Source organism: Penicilliopsis zonata (genome assembly GCF_001890105.1).
Source record: "Penicilliopsis zonata CBS 506.65 unplaced genomic scaffold ASPZOscaffold_7, whole genome shotgun sequence".
Lineage (NCBI taxonomy): Eukaryota > Fungi > Ascomycota > Eurotiomycetes > Eurotiales > Aspergillaceae > Penicilliopsis > Penicilliopsis zonata.
In genome coordinates this window covers 510,138-531,908 of record NW_019208917.1, presented here as the reverse complement: position 1 = coordinate 531,908, position 21,771 = coordinate 510,138, and the positions used below count along the sequence as shown (strand labels likewise).

The following is a 21,771-nucleotide window of genomic DNA, read 5'->3' as shown; positions in this document are numbered from 1 at the left end:
GCTCGCTATCTTTCATCTTTGTTACTTTTACTATTGCTGGTTTCTTCATCATGGCTACTATTCCTAGTGTCAATACCTCAAACGCTCTTCTGACCCCAGAAATTGTTTACATGGTTATTGAGCATGTTCAAGTAGCCTCTGATCTTCTGAGCTGTGCCTGTGTAAACAGCATGTGGAGTCTGCCAGCTTTGAAGAAGCTGTATAGAGGCTCCCTGGTCGAGAGGCAGCTTCGCACGCCACTCATTGAGTCTCTGGATAGACTTCTTGCAGCATCACGGACGCGCTTTGCTACCAATACAAGCAACATTCGCCATCTTCTCCTTTCCTGCGAATACTATGAGACACCAGAGGAGATTCCGACTGGGAGCAACTGGCAAGCTGTGTTTGAGGAGTGTCGCGTAATCTGCCGTCGGAAGAGACTGGCCAGTCTGGTCATTCCCCATGAAATCAAGCATCAAGATTTCCCACCCATCTCTGATCTCCTCTGCCCGACCATCTCATTCCTGGCCATCCATTATCCCTACTGTCAGCAATTGGTTCAAACAGAATCAATCAACTCTGCTGTAACTCTCACCTCGTCCACTCCATCTCAGTATTTCAAGAGCTCATCATTCTGACTCCAGCAGGACAAATACCACCACCTCAAAGCACTCAATATCTATAAATCGGACTTGAACGGAGACGTCAACGCTCTATGTCGGCTTCTCCAATTCTGTAACCTGGAGTTGTTTCTGTTTCAGAGTCGACAGTCACCGTACGACGACCCCTTTGACCCGACCGAGCTCAGTAAGAAGCTCCTGTCAGTTCTTCGCCAACACCAGGACCTCACGGCACTGGCGTTGCTTCTGCCTGTCAGCGGCATTTCTCTCATCCCACAGAAGGCAAACCCGTGGCCCAAATTGAAGGCGTTGTCGCTCCTCGAATTGGATGAATTCTGGCAGGAGAAATTGCCCTTCTTTGAGGGGCTGGAAATTCTCGACATACGACACATTGCCCCCCTGTTTCTCGATGGAGACACCTTTAAACCATTGTTTGAGAATATTGCGCAATGCAAACATTTGCGCTCGATCGAGCTTGTCTTCCATGAGCTGGACGATGTGGATGATCTCCTCATTCTTGCGGGAGGCTGCCCGCTGTTGCAACGACTCGATATTCGGTTTGTCTTTTGCGAGCTTGTGGAATTCGAGATGCCAGTGTATGTGTTATTATGCTTGGCTCTGTGTCTTCCTCGCCTGGAAATTCTGCATCTCGACTTCGCCATCGGACTGTCCACCGACTCGTTTCGACTCCTTGGCCAGTTCTGTCCGCGACTCATCATGCTTGCGCTCCCTAGCGCTGTATTATACCTCTGCCATGAGCATATGGCGAAATTTGCTCCCTTTCAGCATCTGGAAGCAATGTTCTTCAACAAGATTGCCTTTGAAAAACTGGAGGGGCACCACAGCGAAGCCGAGTCTATCGCAATAGAATGGCGCAGGATATTCCCACGACTTCAAGCACTGTCTTATTCATCAGAGACTAATCCCTTTCACCCGAACAGGTGCGTGGATCACAGCCTTATCTATGACCCTTTCTTGCCTTTGGTTTGGGAGAGACTTTGGAAGATTCTCGGGTACAAGAAGGACAGGTACATCCATCGTAATATCCGTCAGTTGTGGCAGACGAATCTGGAGATTGAGCTCATAGGATGGCCAGTGATGACACTAGATAACTTTTCCAATGAAACATGGGCCAATCCACGGTTATACACGGCTTGAAGAATACTTTTTTTGAGGAGTATTGCGTACTGCATGTTCTTTTGCCTTTCTCTGGTTGGTTATTGATCTAGATGAAAGGAGAAAAACAAATTGGTTGCTGCCTAGCAGTTACTAATAACTACATTCACTCTTCTGACTTACTCCTACTGTCACTTCTTTCTTCTCTAGGCACACCAGCATATATTTTACCAAAGAGTTCTACTACTACTTATAAATGCCCCCTCTTTCTACTCTTCTTCGAACAACAAGAGGGAAAATGAGGAAAAGTCTTCGAGTTAGTCGACAGGAAACGAGATTGATTCCCATGAGCGCCATATACGAGAACTCTTCTGTCTTTGAAGCCTTTCTGCCCTCCTACCGATCTTCTCGGCCAGACGATCTTCAGCTGGAGATTCTGGACTGGAATATTGGTCTGCCTGTCTTGTCTGTTGTCAATCTGGCGTGCTAAGAAATAGTCTAGACTCTCCTCTCGTGTCCATACAGACGGTCAAAGCTCAAGACGTGGCATCTCTCGCTGCAACACAAGTACGCGTCATGTATGTCTCAGCCTTATTGACATTCTTCTTGCCTTCTCACAGCAGAAACAGTCTCTGTCCCCTCGTCAGGCTTCTCCGGTATTTTTCAGTACCCTCTGCCTTCCTCGACGAACACATCCAGTCCGTGACGCACTCCTTTGGCGCTGCTGATCTGGATTCTGGCTTCCCAATGTGCGTAGAAGCCTGTCATTCCTCTACCCCAATCTGATCTGGAATGCACAGGCTCCTGGTTTCACTACCTGTGCAAGAAGATCACAATCCATCAAAGAGACGAGGAGGTATGGATAGCCGACCCGCGGCCGGACGGGTTAAATCTGCCCCAATGGGATGGAACGTGGTTCCAGTCGGCTTTCTTTCTGCGATGGAGTGTGCCTGAGAAGGACACCCAGGCGTCGTCGCAGGTGACGATGCTCTGTCTCCAGGCGCCCGAGTCTCTGCGTCGGAGTCTTCTACGGCTCCCTGTTTCTGTCTTGTGCGCCAGCGAGGTGCAGGACCCGCACAGTCTCCTGGTGGTAGTCCTCAAGGAGCTGTCTCATCAGATGGCAGATACAACATGGGACATGGCGGACGTTTTTAGCTGAATTGAAACGGTGTGTCAACGAGTTGGGGTTCGTTCCTTGGTTTCCTGCCATTTGACTAAGAATGACTTTCTATGCCCTGTAGTCCTACCATCTGATTACCCAGGGAGGAACGGTGATTATGCAATAAGATAGCAATTCAATGACAACCATCGCCTTTGTCACCTTGATGTTCTTGCCCATCTCAACCATCGCGGTAAGTCTAGTCGATGCAGAGGGTTGTTGTTTTTCCTTTTCTAATCCACACAACATTTAGACAATCTTCGGCAGCCAGTCTTTTAGTATCAGCAGCACTGTGTCCGCCGAGGTCACCGTCGCACGGAATATCTGGATCTTCTGGGCGATATCTGTGCCTCTCACCATGCTGGCCATTGCTCTGTGGTATGCCCTGATACGAAGGCGTTATCTGTGACCGCCAGGTCTGATACATGGGCAAAGATGCAGTCAAATATAAATAAAACTTCAACCAATTATGTTATAAAGAGTACACGGATATGCTTATGCATAGTAGAAGATTATTCTACCTGCTTATACTGCTCAGCCAGCTTATCGGCGAATGGCTTGTGGCTTAGAGACAAGCGGTCCTATTGAGTTAGAAAGAGAAAAGTCACAGAGGAAATATAGAGCTTACAAGAATCCATTGGGGTAGAGCCCACAATGAGAAGCGAGCCATACTGGCAGCCCCCCCGATCCAATACTTGCCTGTGGTTCCATTTTCAACCTGACAGACAACATCCTTTGCGTATTTCGCTGGTGTAATAGCAAAGGGAACCCGGTCAGGCTGATGCTCTATGATATCCTTGATGCCAGTGTAGTATGAGTTCTCCGGTAGAACAACAGGGGGCAGATTCCCAAGAAAGTTCGTGTCGACCCCTCCAGTGAGAAGTGTCATGACACGTACTCCAAGAGGAGCCATTTCAAGACGCAAGACCTCGCCGGCCTGGATGAGAGCCGCCTTGGTTGCTTGGTAGATGCCTAAAGTGATTTAGAACGGGTTATCGAGGAGATGGATACTTGATGAAAATCCTTCTCCTACCAATGAACGGGATGGGAAATTGGCCGCCAACAGATGAATTGTTGACAACACACCCCCCTGCGTTGACCAGTATCGGACTGAACACCTGGATCATCTCGAGGGCGCCGAAGAAGTTGACGTCGAAGAGCTCCCTGGCTTTGGCGATGGAAGTATCCAAGGCCGGCATGTCGCATCCCAGACCGGCGTTGTTAATCAGCACATCGAGCTTGCCCCCCGTCTGCGCATTCACTGTTTCTGCCACGGCCACAATGGACGCTGAACTAGCGACATCCAGTGCGAGAACAGTGACGTTGTCGGCGGCGTGGAGGGTCTGCGGCACCTTTGCCGGCGACCGGGCGGTCGCGATGACATGGTATCCCCTCTCTTGGAAGGCGAAGGCGAGGGCACAGCCAATGCCCCCGTCGGAGCAGCCAGTGATCAGACACGTTTTGGGCATGTTGTTGATGTGGAAGAGTGATAAAAGTGCGACTAACACCGTTGACAGGATACCTAATCTTCCATGTTTATATATAGTATTACTTGATGTGATTGGTGGCATGTCCGGAGAAAGAGGGCTCTGATTGGCTGCTATGTGCGGCCATCCATGCCATGCTACTAACTATAATAGGTATAGATTGAGACACGTAATATGCTGACTAAGCCTGACCAGTTGGTGTCTGACTTCATCCCGACGACACTCGAATGAACAGGGACAGTCCGTCCGCAGAAGATCCATGAGACAAGCCAAGGCGTGTGTGGGCTGTCGCCAGGCCAAAGCCCGCTGCTCGCTTGCTGTGCCGTGCAAGCGGTGCGTCGATCGCCGACTTGAATGCTGCTATTCCCAGCCGCGTCCGAGGTCTCGACACACTGGCTTCCGGCCGATCAGGCCGGCAGATGGCCTGGATAGGGCTGCACAGCCTGTGAGGAGCGATTTGGCAATGATACCAGATGTCTCTCTCCAGAATCAGCCCTCTCCCTTCCATCTCAGCTGCCATCTCGTCCCCGATATGCCCTTCTCCTTTCAGGACCTGCTGTCTCCAGGTTTTCACGATTTGATGAGTTTGAGTTCAACATCGGACAGCCAACTCACTCTAACCACTACCAAGACTCTCCTTTTGCAGCGCGAGAGATCCCTCCAGCAAGGCTCCTTAACGGCAAACATGCTCTTCAGCAGGCTGACTGACTACGCCCGCATGATGGTCGACCACAAAACCCTCCCGCCCTTCATCTATCCCCCGTGCTCCCTCGGTGCCTATCAATGTCCCTCAGACACACCCCACCAGTGTCTGCCGGAAGCATTGGCCGTGTGCTCCAATCTTGTGTATCTGTTTTATCAGCGTATACCGGGCAGTCATGCTTCCATATGGAACCAGATCCGTGCGCATCTAGCACAACTGCGAGATGAGGTGAGAGTATCAGATTTGATATAGAACTGATGCTAACCATTAGTATGACTACTATAATAAGGAACAAATGTTGCAGGCTCTGCAGGCAGTGATAGTATACGGCATGTTATGCGCGCAGTGCGCCGAGTCCGTACCTGATGATTCGACGTGGATGGTTGACACGATTGAAGTATGCTTTTCCATTTGACTATTCATGGTGTTGCTGACGAGTAGACATTTGCTGAGACATTATTTGATTTGCGCACATGGGGATTAGACGTCGACAGCCTTTCCCTCTCGCGCAGCCAATGGGTCTTTATTGAAAGCCTACGGAGGTGTGCACACAAGAATATGCTACTTGTTGTCACCACGACTGATCTCCTAGGATCGGCTGTCTTCTCTATCTGTTCGACCTCCTCTTCATAACAGACACCCAGACACCCTCCACCGGCGACTGCCCCGAGTTCTTCGACATGCCGCTCCCTTGTCCTCGTGAATTATGGGAGCCTGTTTCCAACACAGAATGGGAGAAGCGATATCATGAACACATCGAACAGAGAAAGGGTAAACAGGGGTTAACCTTGAGGATACTGGTCTTACTTCAACAGTCCCCTATACATGATGATATCACTGCCCTGGATGCTGAACTCTCTAGATGGTGTAAAGGGGTAGATGATCTCTCAATGCTGCTGTGGATGGGTCTGGGTATTAAATGTGAGGGAATTTAATGTATGAGCCTACTAAAATACTTTAAAGATAATATTTAGACATGAAGATAGACATCCAACTATGAATTATATATATAGGATGTTGATTCCTTCACTTCATGGCTACTATATAGTATTAGTAACCGTTTTATATTATAGTGTATTAAATAGCTATGGTGAATACTACACAACTGACACTCTATCTAGGTGTTAGGCACACCATATAGCGTCTAATATAAGAGTAACCTATATAAATCAATTGACATCATCTTCTCTTTATAATCAGTGGAAAGTGCTGCCTAATGCGTCTACCCTTTATAAGGCACGTAATTTCTCTTCTGTTTCTCTTCTTCCTCTCCTTCGTTCTCCCCAGAAGTCAATCTCATCCATTTCTTTCAAATTATTCCACTGAGCTATATTAATTCATATATAAACCATGGTCTCAATATTTAATCATTATCCTCTCCCCAGAAGAAGCGCAAGACCTCAGAAATGGACAATCGGTTGTCCACAGAGTCCATCTGGAGACCGAGACGGTGATCGCAAACAAGGATAACGAAGACAGGGGAGTGATTAAGAGCCGGGCGAAAAGGCATCGCTCGCTGGGAAGACAGCGTTTGAGGTTCATATCATGGATCTACCTTCCTCAACGACAATCTCCAGTATCCCACACCCTCACTTTCTAACAACCTGGATTCTATGGCACCGGATGGATGTGAGCGACCTCCTGAAACGCAATCGACACTACAAATGTATCGTACATGGTACAGATCCCAACCCCAAGGCGAGTTTGCCAACGTGCAAAAAGTTCAACTGGAGGTCTGCGAGGCAGAAACGGATGAAAAATCAGTAAGCTTTCATCTCCGCTGTTGCTGATGAATGATAATAATTGTTTTAGTGCACCCTGACATCTCTAGTGTTGTGAGCAACGTATTCATCAACATCAAGGATAGTGAGGTGCTCCGACACGGTACCTCCTGGGCAAACCTCATCCATGGGGGGTGCAAATGCTTCAGGAGCACATTGTCACCCCCGCAGAGCTTGTTATCTTCACCCCATATGAGGCACAGTTCCGCGAGTACATTCTGGCAATTGCACGGCACCATGAAAATGACGCCACCTACGGGATGAGTGAGGCTGTTGTCAAGGGAATCGATGGGTTCCAAGGGGGGGGAGAGGAGAGTTGTGATTTTCGACTTCACCATCACAAAGCGCCCTGGAAACCGGCTGAATGTTGCACTCAGCTGAGTAAAGCAAGGACTTTATCTTGTCGACAAAACAATCCGCCATGACAAGCTCGCCGAGAATGCAGACACCTTCCTGCATCTTATCTTCCCTGTCTGCTCGACATTTCTGAGTCAGAGGATAATACTATTCACTGAATGTATAATAGAAGTACTGAGACAGGTAACTAGCATTCAACGGGATCAGAAACTTAGATTAAAAAGATTGATTAGATTCAGTAAGTCTTATGATGATTCAGGGAGAACTATAGATAGCATCCTGAGACAGTTGAAAGAAAATAAACCTGCATAATCATATAAAGAGTAAAGACCATGAGAGAATGGAATGGCAACTTAACAAATAATACATGAAACTGGTAAAGGTGCCTGGGAGTCTCGTCGGCGACGGCGGTGCTGTTCTAACAAGAAACTATACTTGCACTCAGCCAGCCTCCTGCACACGTGCCTCGTCCAAATCCTCCTATTGTTTTGCTATCAACTGCTGAGCCGACAACCGGTTCTCAGACAAGTTGCAGCGCCGTTTAAGCATCAGCAACTCCGCCTCATGCAGCTCCATCTCTGAGTCTTCCATTCCAGTCCTATAGCTGTATAATGGATAGGGTGAGCGGGCGCGGTCAGCAGAGGGACCGGGCTCTGGTGATCTAGAGCAATGCGGTGAGACTTGGCGAGAGCACCCAGGATGAGCGGCTGCCCCATCCATGTCCATTGTGTCATCTTCCTCCTTTTCTACAGAGGAGAGAGAGGTACTTGGTCAACACCCCAGTGGTACCCATAGCGCGGCTTTCATTAGGGAGTACCTCCAACACCTGGCCCTTTTCCCTGGCGTCAAGGAGTAAGGAGCCCAAGTGCTTCCCCCTTTTCATCAAGCTACAGACCACATTATTCCATGCAGAAAGGTCTCCAATGATGACACACACCTTCTGCGCACGGTTTAGAGTGACATTGATTTGCTGTTTGTCGGCGACAAAGCCAATATCCTCCGCATTGTTGGATGGCTTGGTCAGGGGGATGATAACAATCAGCGACTCTTGCCCTTGTGAGGCGTCTATAGTGAGGTTCTCCGAGTAGTCAATTCCGTTGGCGTGGAAAGTTTCGGCCACGAGGTTCCGGTTCACCTTGTAAGGACTGATGATCATGACGTCCGCCGGGACAATCTGTTCACCGCCACCGCTCTGGAAGGCGTTAAGCGATGAAAGAAGGCACTGGATTGCGTTAACTTGACCAAAATTGACCCAGGATGTCCCCTTGGGCTCCCGTTGGGCTCGTCAGTGGACGTCAAGGATAAGACGTCTTTGGAAAAGGTTGTAACCTTATAAAGGTCCGATGTAGGAAACGGACGGCTCTGGAAGCAATCGTAACCTCTTAGGAGTCTAGAAAGGACTGAGAAGGGAGGCAATAAGTCAAAGCGAGACGCGTAGCTGAGCGGGCGCAGAAGGGAAGATGGCGAGAGAAGCAAAAGGGGGGAAGAAGAGAAAAGTGCGAGGTGAGTGTTTTGCGGATTCCCTTTTGGGTTGATTACGATCCTCAGGCCACAATTATATGCCTCAGGCTACAGGATAACCAACGGTGTTTCAGGCACCACTTGATCCTGAATAGGCTTAGTCCCAAGTCTATGACCTGCCTTTTACAACTTCGTTTCCAATACTCTGTAACTTGTCTCTACCTCTTTACAAGTTGTCCTGGTTCCTTGCAATCTCTTCTATTTCTCTGTAAGAATTCCCCCTTTCATCCACAAATAACTAGCCTTCCACCCCAGATGGACACTACAATCCCCGAGACAGCTCTACTCGAGTTCGATCAAAACTACGCCCAGCTCAAGAAGATCCATGAATCCTTGAGGCATGTTAGGGGCTCCTCTATCCCTGAGCCGGTGCTCCAGGAGTTTGGAATTGCGCTTCATTCCATCGATGTCGACTCTGGACTCTCTTCGTCGTCGTCTGGTCCTCCCTACTTCTTACCGAGCCCTGACGCCGAAGATATTGACCAACTATGCGGCGATTTCAAACGCGATATATTCGTCAGATATCGCCAACACTCGTTTGAAAGACTGGATGACATGGTGTATGGGAGTACCCAATACCAGCTTCTCGATAGCTTTCTTCAGTACCAAAAGCGCCTCAAGGATAGGAATATACAATATCTGGAAACAGAAGATAACGGTGACGAGATGAGTGAGACTGATAGCGCGTACAAAAGTGGAGAAGACTCTGGCAATGAAGCAGGGAACAACAATCATGATAACAATAATGATCATAATCATGATGATAAAGAGAGCAGTGAGTGGGATAGTGGAGAGGAGAGCGATGGCCATATTAGTAAGGAGGAGAGTGAGGATGAGAGCGATGAGGAACAATGGTACAATCATTCTATTGACTGGAGGGGTGCCGAGACGTTGGCCCCTAAGTATTGGGTGGTTACCAAGTAAGTAAATGAGGACTATCAATCCAATTATAGATGCAATCTGACATGAGGATGTGAACAGTTATTATGATTCCTGGCGCCAGCCCAACCAAAAGGCCCAAGAAGGGCACCACGCATTTCGACAGGTTCGGAGGGGTCAGGCCACCAGCCCATATCAAGGCCACCGGTGGGCAGTCATCATGACAGATGAATCAGATGACGATTGCCCATCTGTTACCGAGTTGCTTGCGCTGGTCAACGAAATATTGAAGGCGATGAGCGCATGGAAAAAGAAAGCCACAGAGCTTGAAAACAGCTGCATTCATCGTGTCTTCCCTGTGAGTACTCCCCTGACGAAGAAGACTAACTCTGATAACTTATCAATAACTCATAGGTGGCTATTATCTCATATGATAAATATCTCAAGGTCCGAGTGCTCCATGGATACTACTATGACGGCACCCTAAATGTCCAGTTCACGGAAGTATTGGACTTTTTCGAAATCGGCCGATACGCATACTACGATGAAAGGTTTAACTATTTTTTGAACCCGGAACATGAGGACGAATACTGCAGCCTGATGGGTTCTTTGACTCGCTGGACATGGCCTCTCGCGCAGGGAGATACTACTCAACCAGTCTCTTCTTCGTCAGCACCAGCAAAGGCATCGTTTGGCAGGTAGACGGCTAGAGGGCTTGGCTTGCTTCAAGGATGATGGAATCTGAGACGAGCTTGCTATAATCTTTACCCTATGTAGCTATTCGGGTGGAATAGAGAGCATTTGGCTTGAATTCCAGTAGAGATGCTCACAACATGGATTGCCACGTAGTTCTTAAACATGAAGTACAAATTAATTACATTTCCCTCACCTTATCAAACATTCCTCCTTCTAACTCTTCTTCTTCCTCTCCTTCCTCCTCTTTTGCAAATCTAAGCATTGCTGCTTGGTCAGGGTGACCGCAAAGGTTCCAACGATCTGCACGTTGTCCGAGTCGTAAATGTCTAGCGGGCCGGCAAGATAGAGGTGCAGAAAGGTGTCCTGGTCTTCAGCGAGCTTGTCATGGCTGATTGTGTTGTCGACGAGATAATCAAGGTAGGCTTGCTTGTAACGGGCAACGACCAGATAGATCTCATTGGAGAACTCAGTGAGCATGATGTAGCTAATGCAATTAATATCACTTATCAGCGACGGCAGAGATCAGAGCTTACCGATTTTTCAACCGTTTCTCCCTCGCATCCTGGGCAATTCAAAACATCATCTCGCAGCCCACCTGCCGAAGGATTTTGGCTGCAGACGATGGCGTCGTGATAAGGTGGGGTTTCACCTCTACGAGACAGTGGATATCCTCCTGATTGTCAACCGCGACCAATTGACCATCTGCAAATAGAGTCAATGAATGACCCTGATGAGCCAGCTGAAAGATCAGGCGAGGCTTCTGCAAGTCCCATTGGACTTCCGGGCTTTTCATGTCTAAGCAGAGTTTCACGAGAAGGAACATGAGCGACGCATTGGTGATATCTTCTGGACGGTCCTGTTCCCGGCTCTCTCTTCCTGGCGGCGGCCTCGACATGGCTGCGGAGGGTTTGGCTGAGCGTGTTTTCGGAGGAAGTAGTCCCTGTCGTCTCGCTACTGCCCTCTGGCAGGTGGCTTCCCACAGAGCGTCCCACATCCAAAGAAACGTCGAGGTCCATGGGCTCCCCATCCTGCTTGAGCTTGCGGACCTCCAGTTAAACTTTTCGCACGTTGGCAAATTCGCCTTTGAGTCGGGAGGCGTCAGGGCTGGGATCTCCACCATGCTTTTTGATATGCCTACGATACCTTTCCAATCCCGATTGCGGTTCAGGAGCTTAGCAGCATAATCCTCTGCTTCGGTAGAGAATCCTAGGCCAACTGCTGCGTCTGTGGAAGGCTTCTTCTGACCTTTGCCCTCAGCGAGGTCGCTCACATCCACCCGGTGCCATAGAATCCGTGCTGTGAGGGTGTGGGATACTGGATATTGTAGTTGAAGAAGACAGGTCCATGATGTGAACCTCAAACGCCGTCTTTCCAGCAAGTGGTGATTTGGAACTGTCGTCCTGTTTTTCATCCCTCCCCTTATTCCCTTCATTGGGGTGTGTGGGATCACTTGTCTCGATCGTCGGTTTGGACTCCGTGGACAAATTAGCGTCTATTTCGGAGATCCCACGCTTCTTCTGAGGGGAGGATAACGATGTCTCCTTGACGCCTGAGTTTCTCTTCCTATTTTGTCGAATGCCACCTTCTTGGCGGTGTCAGTCAATTCGGTCGGTGTCCTCGAGATCCCGTTCTTGTCCCACCACGCGTTCACCTTGATTGCTGCTGGTGTCACTCGGCGTTTGGCTGCTCTTTTGCTCTTGGATTCGCCATCATGCCGTCGAGAAATTGGGAGTATTGGATGGAATAGATACTGCAAACCACAGGGAGTCAGGAGAGAGCTTTCACTCAAGGATTTGGAGGTTCAATGGCTCTCACTCGAAAGAAGAAAAAAACACTGTGACCTTTCAAAGACCCGATGAGCAGCACCGGAACAAGGCGGGCAATTAATAGCCAGAGAAAACTAGCGGGAGGGGATACAAGAGTGGGCATCGATGTGGAGGAAAGAGAGAAGGAAGGAAACAAGAAGGAAAGGAAGAGAAGGAGAGCAGGGGAAGTTGTGACAGTCGAGCCATTCCCAATTAGGGAAGGAGCTGAAACCTCGAGAGGCTCACCCAGCAGAGCAACCATACCAAGCAACAAGTTCTAGAGATTCTGACCGTCTTGCTGGCCACACAATTCGATGGGAGGGGCAATATCCTGAGAATATTAAGTAGACCAAAACATCTATCCTTCTCCCTGTCTATTCGTTGACCTCGGATGCTGACCAACAGATCAATGATATGTGCAGGATCATTCTGTTCTCTTTACCGACACATCTGAGCCTTGGAAAAGTCCGAATCTCCAATACGATTGCTTCTAAAGCTGTCTGTTTTGCCTCCTTCATCAAGTCCCAAGTTCCTTAGATGGAACGAATGGAAAGCCCCCCCTGGCATCTTGACCGGTGACTGGCTCAATTTCTGTCTTAAATTTAGAATGGCCCAGCCGAGCTGGTTTGAACGCCCCCAGCCTCATCCTGAGCGCTCTCACCAAGTCTTGCCGTGTCGCTCCAGATCGCCGGAGCCCGGTCCCTCTGCTGTCCGCGTCTGCTCGCCCCGTCTGCCTCACTACGAGAGGACTAGGATGGAAGATTCAGAAAGGGAGCTGCATGAAGCGGAGTTGCTGACGCTCAAACAGCGCTTTGAGCTGTTCGAGAACCGCCTGTTGGCGGCAAAAAAGGCCTACAAGGCCCAACGGTTGATAGCAAAACGGCAGGAGGAGTTGAATGAGACACTTGCGCAGGAGGCTAAGCGTAACTACCGGTTTTTATTAAAACAGTACCGCTGTCGCCGAAAGGACGCCTAGGCTTGCTTTTCAGTTCTATGTTTCAATTCCTTGAAGGCAGTGATTTGTTCTCCATATGGTCGTGTAGGGTGTTTGCTCTGTAGGCCAGATTCCTCACTACAACTTATATCATAATGTTTCTTGCGTACAAAGTTACCAAAGCCACTCTATATAACTACTTTCAAAAATGACTGCACCATTGACATATATATTCTACTAAATGCCAGACACAGCCCCGATAATTGTTTCCACAATTTGCAGGACATCATCCCTAGTAGTAACCAACAGGGGCGTCAGGCCAATCATGGTTCGAGCGACAATGGCCCAGACGGATCAACCCCAGATCAAGACATTTACAAGCGACCTCGCTGACATCCAAGCCGAGCAATTATAGAGACATGCACAAAGGACGGATCTGGAAGGCCGAAGCTGCAATAATGGTCCAGTAGACCCAAGAGACTGGCCAAAGCAAAGGTCGTGCCGAGATAGCTGTCTGTGCAGGAGAGTAATTTGGTCCTCTATGGTTCGCCCTTGGCCAGGAAGTGAAGTCTGGCGAGCTTAAGGATAGTATCTTTGGCATCTGAGCCAGAGTGGCCGAAGACCTTACGCATGGGTGCAGCACTCGAGTTTGGTTGAGTGTCTCTTCCTTCATCACACAGACGAAGCAGTCGCTCAGCACGACACGTTACCGTCTCATGCGAGGACCCAAAAATGGAGTGAGCAAAGGAGATCTGCCGCAACGTCTTCTCGACTGTGGGTGTCCATAGCCGACTTTGACAGGGCGACAAGATACGTTGCTCCCTGGCGTGAATAAACGTGGATTCCTTGCGCAGATTCGAGGAGACAGCAGTGAAAGAATAGAGATGGGCTTTATCTTCATCCATTTCATCCATCTTGATTAGAGATATGACAGTGGAATGTTGTTGAGTGAGAGAAATATTATCATTCATCATTAAATAGTGGTCATTGAGGCATAGTATATGGTTAGAAGGCTTGCTTTCTTCTGTCGATTTAGAAAATGCCTAAGCATAAATTAGATAGTTTAAGTACATAAGAGTGATATGAGATACCCAATTGAATATAGAAGAAAAGATGAATTGATGGGAATGAAATTAAATATCTAGACAAGAAGAAGAGTCAATCCAATGAAAGCGCTTGCCAGCAGAGTTTTCTGGCTAGGTGTGAATTTCCATGCAGATGGCGCGGACCCGGTATACACAGGTGCCGTGGGGGTCGTGCTGGAAGCCGAGGCAGTTGATGAGATGGAAGAAGAGCCGGAAAAAGCGGATGGTGAAGTAGTCGACAAAGTAATTGATTCAGTGCTAGCCTCTGGGATAGAAGCTGAACCAGTCGACGAAGAGATGGATGAAACACTAGATAGAGAAGTAGTTGCTGTAGAAGTGCTGGATCCAGTACTTGCTTCTTCTGTGATTGAGGCCGAGGTAGTCGATGAAGAGATGGATGAAACACTAGGTGGAGAAGAAGTCGCTGTAGACGTGCTGGATCCAGTGCTAGCTTCTGAGATAGAAGCTGAACCAGTCGATGAAGAGATGAATGAAACACTAGATAGAGAAGTAGTTGCTGTAGAAGTGCTGGATCCAGTGCTGGCTTCTTCTGTGATTGAGGCCGAGGTAGTCGATGAAGAGGTAAACGAAATGCTAGATAGAGTAGATGAGAAAGTAGCCGATGTAGAAGTACTAGATTCAGTCGTTGCTTCCAGCTGTAAGGGAACACTCTCTGTGGCGGTGGTAGAATAAGAAGTAGAGGAAGAGAGAGAGGAAGTGGCAGTTTGGGTGGCGAGGGTAGTTGAATCGCTTTGATATGAAGAAAGGGTTTTGCCCGGCTTTGTGTTCCCTGGGCCTTTGCCGTTCCCTGTCGGCTGGGAGGCCTCAGTGAGGGGACACACAGTAGTAGAAACCACCACAGTTTCAGTGGTCACAAAGGTGGTTCTGGCAGTGGCTGGGCAGTTGCGGACAAATGATGGGCATGCAGTGACGGTTGCAGTGCGTGTGGTGAAGATTGTGGAGGTTGTGAAACCTGGAGGTGGAAGAAGTGTCAAGGATGTTGATTCCGTTGAGAATGAACTGATAGAATTGGTGGGACCCGGAGGTAAAAGTGTTGAAGATGTGGACTCTGTCGAAGATAGATCGACAGAGGTTGTAGAGCCTTGAGACGGGACTGTAGGGGATGTTGACCCTGTTGTAGAACCCTGAGGTAGAAGAGACGCTGATTCTGTCGATGATGAACCGATAGTGTTTGTGGTTGACTGAGAGGTCTGAATTGTGGTTGACTGGGAAGTCTGAACTTTAGTTGACTGGGAAGTCTGAACTGTAGTTGACTGGGAAGTCTGAACTGTAGTTAAGCTGGTGGAAGAGATGAACCCTGATCTAGAGATAGGTCTAGAACAACGTGAAGGGCGCACAGATGGCCAGATCTTAGAGGACGGCGAACGACTGAGAGTAAAGGAAGAAGAAGGTAATGGGCTGGATGAAGAGGCAGGCCCTGACGGACGAGGCGAACCTCTTGCTGATGAAAAGGGCAAGCTTGTTCTGGAAATGACTGGTGAAGAGCTCACTGTCGATACGGCTGAAGAGACACTTGCGCTGGATATAGCTGAGACACCTGCGCTGGATATAGCTGAAGAAGAGGTGCTCAATGTAAAAACAGCCGATGATGACAGCCCGGAGGCAGAGGTCGAGGTAACGACAGTGCTCGACGGAGATGAGGATGGCAATGACGACGAAGTTGAAGGCAACCCAGACGCCGAACTCGAGACAGACAAGGCCTGAGTAGTAGGAGTCGGGGTTGCGGAAGAAGAGGAAGAACAGACGGTCTCCTGGCTGAGGAACTGGGCGTTGTCGAAGCCGATATACGGTCGATGACTGACGCCTGTCGGGCAATAAGCCCACATAATGAACTCGCATGAGGCGCTGGTCGCTGTCCAGGAGGCCGAGAGGGTATACCAGGTGGGATCGGTCGATGAGTAACTTGTGGTGGCCTCTGCGACGGCGGTGCCATAGGCAGTTTCGATGAAAAACTCGCACAGCCAAGACCCCGACAGGGTGCTGCTGATGAGCTTGTAGTCGAAGGAGAGGGTGTAGGTCTCGCCGACGGTGAGGCCAGTCACGGCCTGCTCCACGCCGAAATACGTGGTGCCGTAGACTTGAAGCGCATATTCGCCGCCATCCGAGGTATCACTGATGATCGTGCCGGTGCCATCGATCACCGACCAGGGGCTCACTTCGCCCGACTCAAAGGACGGATTGCTGAGCAGGTTGGTCGTGACGGTCTCGCATGTCGCGCCCGCTGCAGAGACATGGCCAAGGAGGAGGAGAGGGAGGGACAGCGCGATGGCGGCGGGGGACAGAGGGGAGAACTGCATCGTCGGTCAGCACTGGAAGGGGGAGAAAACAGAAGACACCTGGAGGTGGTTGGCCTATTAAATGAGTCTTCATTGCCACATTACCCCTGCAGCTGTGGTTATCAGACTATCAACAGAGCTAAAAATTAGTTAGAGCGGTTCAGGTTATAGCTGAGAGGCTGATCGGGTCGGCTATTTTACTCACTTTTACAAGCCCGGCATTATTAAGAATGGTTGAGTGGGCCTTGATATGGCCAGATGTATGGAGAAAAATAATCATATGGTTTTAATGGGCTTCCTATCCTAAACAAAATATTCTTAGACTCACAAAACAATAAACACTCAACTCAATCTACAGCCAAGTAGATAAGAAAAAAACATACAACAGTAGGGATTCGCTGGTGGTCACCCACCCAACTACTAACCTACCGGCGTGTGGCTTGAGTACGGCTGAGCGGACGGGAAGCCCTATTTTCCACACCCTGTGGTCGTATGTGATAGATTATTATAGAAGAGGGAATATATGGAGGGCGTTTTAGGACATGGTGCATGGGGTTTATATCAGCACAGAGTAACTGTATCATTGTTGAAGATTATGGTATCATTAAGGCTAACTAACTATGGTGACAAATAGGTAGAGCTTGACATTAATATTTGTTGCATTTATCTAGTACTGCTTAGGTATTAGAGATGGAGGGTTAGCTAATATTATATGGTGACCTTGTATCTCGCCCAACATATAATAGAATTAATTGCTGGTAGCAAAGATATCATCCTAATAATAGATTAGTCCTACCAAGCCTTCCGCTCCGCTCCGCTCCGTGTTTGTTCTGTTCGAGTCTGGCCGACAGTACAACCACATTTCAGAATTCTCTTCCTATTTGCCTTTAATAGTGAACGGTAGTTGTTTCTATCATTTTTATTACTCTTTATACCTATTAAGCTGCTTTGGGTAGGGGCTAAGGTATATTTTATTTTTTATATTCTTCTGCCCGCATATCTACATGAAAAGGGTCTTGGGCTGTTAGGGGCCATATATTCTTGGGGGCAAGACGCTCTGGATGCGGAAGCGATAGGTGCAAGATGATAATAAAGCTATTTAGAATACAATAGATATCAGCGCATACTGCCGACACATGGTATCTTCCTCAAATATGCCCGAAGAGATTGTGAGATAGTGGACTCTTTGCTTCACCCATACTTGATAGTATTCATTTCATCGTCTATCAATTGAGAAAGAATGTCAATGTCTGGCTCCGGTGTCATTGTTATAATAGGATTGGTTACTCCCTGCTGCTAGGGATTTTGTGTTGTATAGTTTAAAAAGGTAGATTGTCAGAGGTGAAAGGCAAAAATAGAGGGAGAAAACAGAAGACAGGGGAGGTTGGGTCTTGTAGCAGAGGAAGACGTTTATAGTAATGGTATAATAAACACCAAGGTGGGTTCATCTATAGCTTTAAAGAGGAATGCTCTCCTCACTAGCCTACAGAGTAATTATCAATGCCATGGAATAACTCTTCTACTAATACATTCTCCTAGTCTGTAGTTGCTAGTTATTTATTCAATGACCTGAAAGCATAGATAGAGCCTCTATACCTCCTCTTATCCCTCATTCTTTTCCTTTTTCATCAATGATATTAATGAATAATTTGTTTATAATTAGATCAATCTAATCCTGGAGGACCTAGCTGAGCGCTTATACCAGTAACAGAAGCCAATCATTTACCACCAGTTTAGTCATTAAACAGATTGTTCGGCACATATTGCTGTAGGGCATCTATAATTTCCTGGAAGAGCTAGTTGATTGGCGCTACTTGCAGGTACACCTCCCGATTCGCATGGCTCTTGTAGCCTGAGGGAGTTAATCAATTGTAGAGAACCTACCTTGGATATTGAAGGGCTCAAATATGCATTCAGATGTCATTCAGTCTATTGATTTAGTCTCTAAAAGCAACGCACGTTTTCTTTTCACTCAAATCTCATTATCTGGTATAATATACTCAGCAGCAATGTATTAAATGGTGATTTTAAACTACCCTCTCAGGACGATGATGACTGAGAGAAGATACCTAACTATATACCAGAACAGCCCTAAAAAGCATAGAAGAAAAGAGCAGGCGGTATCTAGTGGCATAATAAGCTAAGCATCGCCGAAGAGACAACACGCTACGCAACCATCTGCTGCTTTGAGCACGGAAAGACTCTTTGAATTATCCCTTTTGCTGCTGGTTTAACTGAGGAACATTCTACTCAATCTACAGCTGCAATGTTATTGATTAGGAGAAATCTTTGCTCGGATTGATTGAGAGTACTAGTACTATCTGCCGTGCTCGGCCGCGTTCAAGGGACCGGTTTACATACTGGCTGAGTCCAACAGCGGGAAGATGATTAAAGGAATATTCTCGACTTTGTCACGCACAAAATTTCGGCTTGGAATTCCCAAGCTCTTTGAACAGACCTCATCGCCATTACCGGGTCGTCGTTCTGTGGAAGAACCGAACTTCTATGAGAAAGGGGGCTTCCACCCGATCTCGTTAGGAGACACTTTCGACTCTGGGAGATATACTATTCTCAGGAAATTAGGCTATGGACAATATCTTCACTGTTTGGCTTGCGAGAGATTCCAAGTAAGTTGGTTTCCCTAAGATCACCAAGGCTCAGCTGGTAATAAATCATGCAGGGTAGAGCACTTTGTTGCTCTTAAGATACTCAGAGCTGATTGCTATGGCGGTCCTCGTGAAATTTTTAAGAAAGAGATGCTTCTCAAGATCTCCAAAGTATCTGAAAATCATGACCACCAAGGCTGTGACTATATTTCACATCTCCTAGACCACTTCAAACATCAAGGGCCAAATGGTGAACATGTATGCTTCGCATTTGATGTTCTAAGAAGTCATCTTGATTCCCAAGCTGCTAAATATGAGGATGGAAGAATTCCCGTCGCAATGGTAAAAACAATTACACGACAACTTCTGCTTCGATTGGATTTTCTTCATAGGGAATGTGGCATTATCCATACTGGTATAGTCATTATTAGAGCGCCTTTGCCTGTCATGTCGCCGACTTCTTGATAGATATAAAGCCCGCCAACATTCTTTTTGAGTTGGAGAATCCAATGCAAGATATCTCATGCTATCTGTCAGAAACTTCTCCTCGAGTGGATAACCAGAGTGGCCATGCAAAGCCGCTTCGAGAAGTTATTAGGACGCCATTAGTCTCGCATATGAAACATCCCCATATAAGAATCATTGATTTCGGTGTTGGTATGTGTTGCTATTTCTCTTTTTCTCTCGTGTATACTAACTATTTTCAAAGCCTCTTGGGAAAGCAACCATCTCTCAGATGTAATCCAGTCTCCAGCTTTGAGAGCACCCGAGGTCACAATAGGTGCGCCATGGGATTCCGCTGTTGACATATGGAGCCTTGGGTGTCTGGTAAGGGGTCGACTTTATTTAATGCTTTTAGACTTTCTGTCACTAATGAACCTCATTCTTCCCAAAAAAAGGTTGTGGAATTCGTTCAAGGAATAGTGTTGTTTTCCAGTGAAGCATCAGAAAAAGGGTCCTGGACGGCGGACGACGACCGTCTTGCAAGAATGATTGAGATTCTCGGTCCCTTTCCAACTGAATTTCTCAAGAGGGGCAAGCATACGGCTGGTTTTTTTGACAAGCACGGTAAGAACCTTCTCTATGATGTTTATCTGTCCAACTATATATTATTCATTGATCTAATCTCTCTAATCAGGTAATCTTCGCCGAATCCCAAACTTGAAAGCAACCAGTCTTGAGCGCCTTTTAAACGGCACGGAAAAGCCCTTCTTGAAGCCTGACGATATGCCGGAAGCTGAGATGCCTGTCTTTTTGGACTTCCTCCGGGGCATGCTTTCAATCGATCCAAAAAATCGAAAGTCGGCTGCTGAATTACTGCAGCACAACTGGCTCAAGACAGAACACTGTCCTTAACTAATCTTTCTGCTTTCATGTCTTCGCTCTGTGCATGGTGATTTAAGTGACCACCAGGGTCTACTATCACTTATGGCTTTACTATTATTAATTCTCTATTTTTCTTATGATACCAAACTACCTCAATCATCTTCACCTTCAAGTCATCTAAGACATGTCTTTCCCCATAATGCGTTGCAACGGGCACTCTCAAGAATATTGTCTGTAGAACCCATAACACTTTCGAATTCCGTCTCGTCCGGGCCTACCGCCTCTCCATTACCGATATCAACAAGACTGTTGACTCCATACGACGCCGCAGGGAAGTACTGGTGAACAACCTCTGGTACGACCGAGATACACCGCAGGGCCTTCGCCTTGCACGCCTGCATGACTTTGACGTCAAAGGCCTCTCCACGACCCCCGCCCGCCACGCGAAGGACATTGCGCATCCCCTTGCGCGACAGAGCATAAGCAAACGAACACACGGGGTTGAAAGACCAGTATATCGACCGGTGGTGGTCTGGGAGGTGAGAGAGATAGTTCCTGGCCCACCCGGAGTACTGAGCTTTGGGACACGCCGAGCGGTCCTCGAAGCTGACTGTTTCAAAGTCCTCGTTCCAGAACTCGCCGCAGTGACCGATCCAGAGCAGATCCCAGTCATGGCCGTAGGGAGTTGGATGGCTAGACTGGTCTCTCTGCTCGGTGTGTGTGAGGTTTCTGATCGCAGATGCGATGCGGACCATCTGGTGTCGGATGGAGACGTCCCAGTCGACGTCGTCTTCGATGATGAGAACCGTTTCCAAATCTAGCTGGATCGCATGTTTGATTAGATCCAAATGTGCCAGCCAGGCGATAGTCGCCCCGTGGGGAGGATGCTCTTCGTCATCGTCGTCACCGCCCAACTGCCCAAACGCATCCACGATCGCCTCATCAATGGGAGGCTGCGGTGGGATCGTGATTTGGAGACCTGTGAGATGTGCCGCAGCCAGCAGTCCTCTAGTCCGCCATGAGGGGCCTGTTGAGAGTATGAGGATTTTTTGAAACTGAACTTGCAATCAGCACATCAATATATATTTCTGGATATATAGTATAATTTAGTCTGCGAAGGATGTCATACTCCAAGTGTCTCATTTCCTGCTGCTTCTAGGGGAGGCAGTGAATGATTCAAAGGTAGAGAACGTCCTCCATCAGTTGACTGAGAGACGGACAGTTGTTGGTATAGAAAAGGCTTGTAGCTCAAAAACCAGATGCCGATGAAGGCAACGGACGCTAATATAAACAAGTAGAAACGTGGTATAATCATTCTGGTATGTTCAGTATTAGAAAGAAAGCTAAAGGTGAGGGGAGATGGAGAGCCTTTTAATGAACGGCTTTGACGCCAAAGCTTGACATGACTCGCAGCGCTTGC

The 21,771-nt window shown here is 47.9% G+C and overlaps 15 protein-coding genes across 15 annotated transcripts; 9 read left to right on the top strand and 6 right to left on the bottom strand.

Moving 5' to 3' along the window:
* Positions 1–19: 19 nt before the first annotated feature.
* ASPZODRAFT_1970129 (hypothetical protein) lies at positions 20–1,864 on the top strand. Its single transcript, XM_022727461.1, has 2 exons — positions 20–563; positions 624–1,864. Exons 1-2 carry the CDS (start codon positions 51–53, stop codon positions 1,755–1,757), a joined length of 1,647 nt encoding a protein of 548 aa, XP_022581057.1. The 5' UTR covers positions 20–50; the 3' UTR covers positions 1,758–1,864.
* Positions 1,865–2,061: 197 nt separating this feature from the next.
* On the top strand, positions 2,062–2,874 carry ASPZODRAFT_16300 (hypothetical protein; the record flags this gene model as incomplete). The annotated part of the gene is made up of 4 exons (XM_022726604.1): positions 2,062–2,180; positions 2,241–2,282; positions 2,345–2,464; positions 2,562–2,874. 4 exons carry the CDS (start codon positions 2,062–2,064, stop codon positions 2,872–2,874), a joined length of 594 nt encoding a protein of 197 aa, XP_022581056.1.
* A 139-nt stretch (positions 2,875–3,013) lies between these two features.
* ASPZODRAFT_16299 (hypothetical protein) lies at positions 3,014–3,283 on the top strand (the record flags this gene model as incomplete). The annotated part of the gene is made up of 2 exons (XM_022726603.1): positions 3,014–3,067; positions 3,128–3,283. 2 exons carry the CDS (start codon positions 3,014–3,016, stop codon positions 3,281–3,283), a joined length of 210 nt encoding a protein of 69 aa, XP_022581055.1.
* A 195-nt stretch (positions 3,284–3,478) lies between these two features.
* ASPZODRAFT_66106 (hypothetical protein) lies at positions 3,479–4,343 on the bottom strand (the record flags this gene model as incomplete). Its single annotated transcript, XM_022729351.1, has 2 exons — positions 3,479–3,846; positions 3,908–4,343. 2 exons carry the CDS (start codon positions 4,341–4,343, stop codon positions 3,479–3,481), a joined length of 804 nt encoding a protein of 267 aa, XP_022581054.1.
* A 262-nt stretch (positions 4,344–4,605) lies between these two features.
* Positions 4,606–5,754, top strand: ASPZODRAFT_132608 (hypothetical protein; the record flags this gene model as incomplete). Its single annotated transcript, XM_022723069.1, has 1 exon — positions 4,606–5,754. A coding segment is annotated over exon 1 (691 nt), but the record flags the coding sequence as incomplete, so codon positions are not given.
* ASPZODRAFT_132606 (hypothetical protein) lies at positions 5,357–6,073 on the top strand. The gene is made up of 3 exons (XM_022723068.1): positions 5,357–5,461; positions 5,549–5,606; positions 5,657–6,073. The coding sequence occupies exon 3, from the start codon at positions 5,745–5,747 to the stop codon at positions 5,997–5,999; it is 255 nt and encodes an 84-aa protein (XP_022581052.1). The 5' UTR covers positions 5,357–5,461; positions 5,549–5,606; positions 5,657–5,744; the 3' UTR covers positions 6,000–6,073.
* Positions 6,074–6,425: 352 nt separating this feature from the next.
* ASPZODRAFT_25626 (hypothetical protein) lies at positions 6,426–7,209 on the top strand (the record flags this gene model as incomplete). Its single annotated transcript, XM_022728015.1, has 4 exons — positions 6,426–6,827; positions 6,896–6,935; positions 6,995–7,137; positions 7,191–7,209. Exons 1-4 carry the CDS (start codon positions 6,610–6,612, stop codon positions 7,207–7,209), a joined length of 420 nt encoding a protein of 139 aa, XP_022581051.1. The 5' UTR covers positions 6,426–6,609.
* A 371-nt stretch (positions 7,210–7,580) lies between these two features.
* On the bottom strand, positions 7,581–8,358 carry ASPZODRAFT_25625 (hypothetical protein; the record flags this gene model as incomplete). The annotated part of the gene is made up of 2 exons (XM_022728014.1): positions 7,581–7,948; positions 8,020–8,358. 2 exons carry the CDS (start codon positions 8,356–8,358, stop codon positions 7,751–7,753), a joined length of 537 nt encoding a protein of 178 aa, XP_022581050.1. The 3' UTR covers positions 7,581–7,750.
* Positions 8,359–8,978: 620 nt separating this feature from the next.
* ASPZODRAFT_25624 (hypothetical protein) lies at positions 8,979–10,456 on the top strand (the record flags this gene model as incomplete). Its single annotated transcript, XM_022728013.1, has 3 exons — positions 8,979–9,643; positions 9,705–9,960; positions 10,017–10,456. 3 exons carry the CDS (start codon positions 8,979–8,981, stop codon positions 10,302–10,304), a joined length of 1,209 nt encoding a protein of 402 aa, XP_022581049.1. The 3' UTR covers positions 10,305–10,456.
* A 55-nt stretch (positions 10,457–10,511) lies between these two features.
* On the bottom strand, positions 10,512–11,809 carry ASPZODRAFT_2129659 (hypothetical protein; the record flags this gene model as incomplete). The annotated part of the gene is made up of 3 exons (XM_022727836.1): positions 10,894–11,809; positions 10,832–10,860; positions 10,512–10,782 (listed from the first exon to the last, which is right to left on the bottom strand). The coding sequence occupies exons 1-3, from the start codon at positions 11,728–11,730 to the stop codon at positions 10,512–10,514; spliced, it is 1,137 nt and encodes a 378-aa protein (XP_022581048.1). The 5' UTR covers positions 11,731–11,809.
* A 1,767-nt stretch (positions 11,810–13,576) lies between these two features.
* Positions 13,577–13,951, bottom strand: ASPZODRAFT_16291 (hypothetical protein; the record flags this gene model as incomplete). Its single annotated transcript, XM_022726599.1, has 1 exon — positions 13,577–13,951. One exon carries the CDS (start codon positions 13,949–13,951, stop codon positions 13,577–13,579), a length of 375 nt encoding a protein of 124 aa, XP_022581047.1.
* Positions 13,952–14,203: 252 nt separating this feature from the next.
* Positions 14,204–14,815, top strand: ASPZODRAFT_142348 (hypothetical protein; the record flags this gene model as incomplete). Its single annotated transcript, XM_022724846.1, has 1 exon — positions 14,204–14,815. One exon carries the CDS (start codon positions 14,204–14,206, stop codon positions 14,813–14,815), a length of 612 nt encoding a protein of 203 aa, XP_022581046.1.
* A 678-nt stretch (positions 14,816–15,493) lies between these two features.
* On the bottom strand, positions 15,494–16,584 carry ASPZODRAFT_166771 (hypothetical protein; the record flags this gene model as incomplete). Its single annotated transcript, XM_022726784.1, has 2 exons — positions 15,634–16,584; positions 15,494–15,607 (listed from the first exon to the last, which is right to left on the bottom strand). Exons 1-2 carry the CDS (start codon positions 16,438–16,440, stop codon positions 15,494–15,496), a joined length of 921 nt encoding a protein of 306 aa, XP_022581045.1. The 5' UTR covers positions 16,441–16,584.
* A 2,049-nt stretch (positions 16,585–18,633) lies between these two features.
* ASPZODRAFT_132604 (hypothetical protein) lies at positions 18,634–20,502 on the top strand. The gene is made up of 6 exons (XM_022723067.1): positions 18,634–19,046; positions 19,100–19,440; positions 19,494–19,682; positions 19,735–19,853; positions 19,925–20,093; positions 20,164–20,502. Exons 1-6 carry the CDS (start codon positions 19,006–19,008, stop codon positions 20,379–20,381), a joined length of 1,077 nt encoding a protein of 358 aa, XP_022581044.1. The 5' UTR covers positions 18,634–19,005; the 3' UTR covers positions 20,382–20,502.
* On the bottom strand, positions 20,164–21,668 carry ASPZODRAFT_1970012 (hypothetical protein; the record flags this gene model as incomplete). Its single annotated transcript, XM_022727460.1, has 2 exons — positions 20,164–21,406; positions 21,481–21,668. Coding segments are annotated over 2 exons (1,070 nt in total), but the record flags the coding sequence as incomplete, so codon positions are not given.
* Positions 21,669–21,771: the final 103 nt, after the last annotated feature.

Bases quoted from the DNA above. Each gene is read 5' to 3' on its own strand.
- ASPZODRAFT_132606 (XM_022723068.1), top strand. From the start codon at position 5,745: ATGCCGCTCCCTTGTCCTCGTGAATTATGGGAGCCTGTTTCCAACACA.
- ASPZODRAFT_132604 (XM_022723067.1), top strand. From the start codon at position 19,006: ATGGACAATATCTTCACTGTTTGGCTTGCGAGAGATTCCAA. The intron at 19,683-19,734 runs GTATGTGTTGCT...CTATTTTCAAAG, and splicing joins AATCATTGATTTCGGTGTTG to CCTCTTGGGAAAGCAACCAT. The intron at 20,094-20,163 runs GTAAGAACCTTC...CTCTCTAATCAG, and splicing joins TGGTTTTTTTGACAAGCACG to GTAATCTTCGCCGAATCCCA.
- ASPZODRAFT_1970129 (XM_022727461.1), top strand. From the start codon at position 51: ATGGCTACTATTCCTAGTGTCAATACCTCAAACGCTCTTCTGACCCCA. The intron at 564-623 runs GTAACTCTCACC...TTCTGACTCCAG, and splicing joins CAGAATCAATCAACTCTGCT to CAGGACAAATACCACCACCT.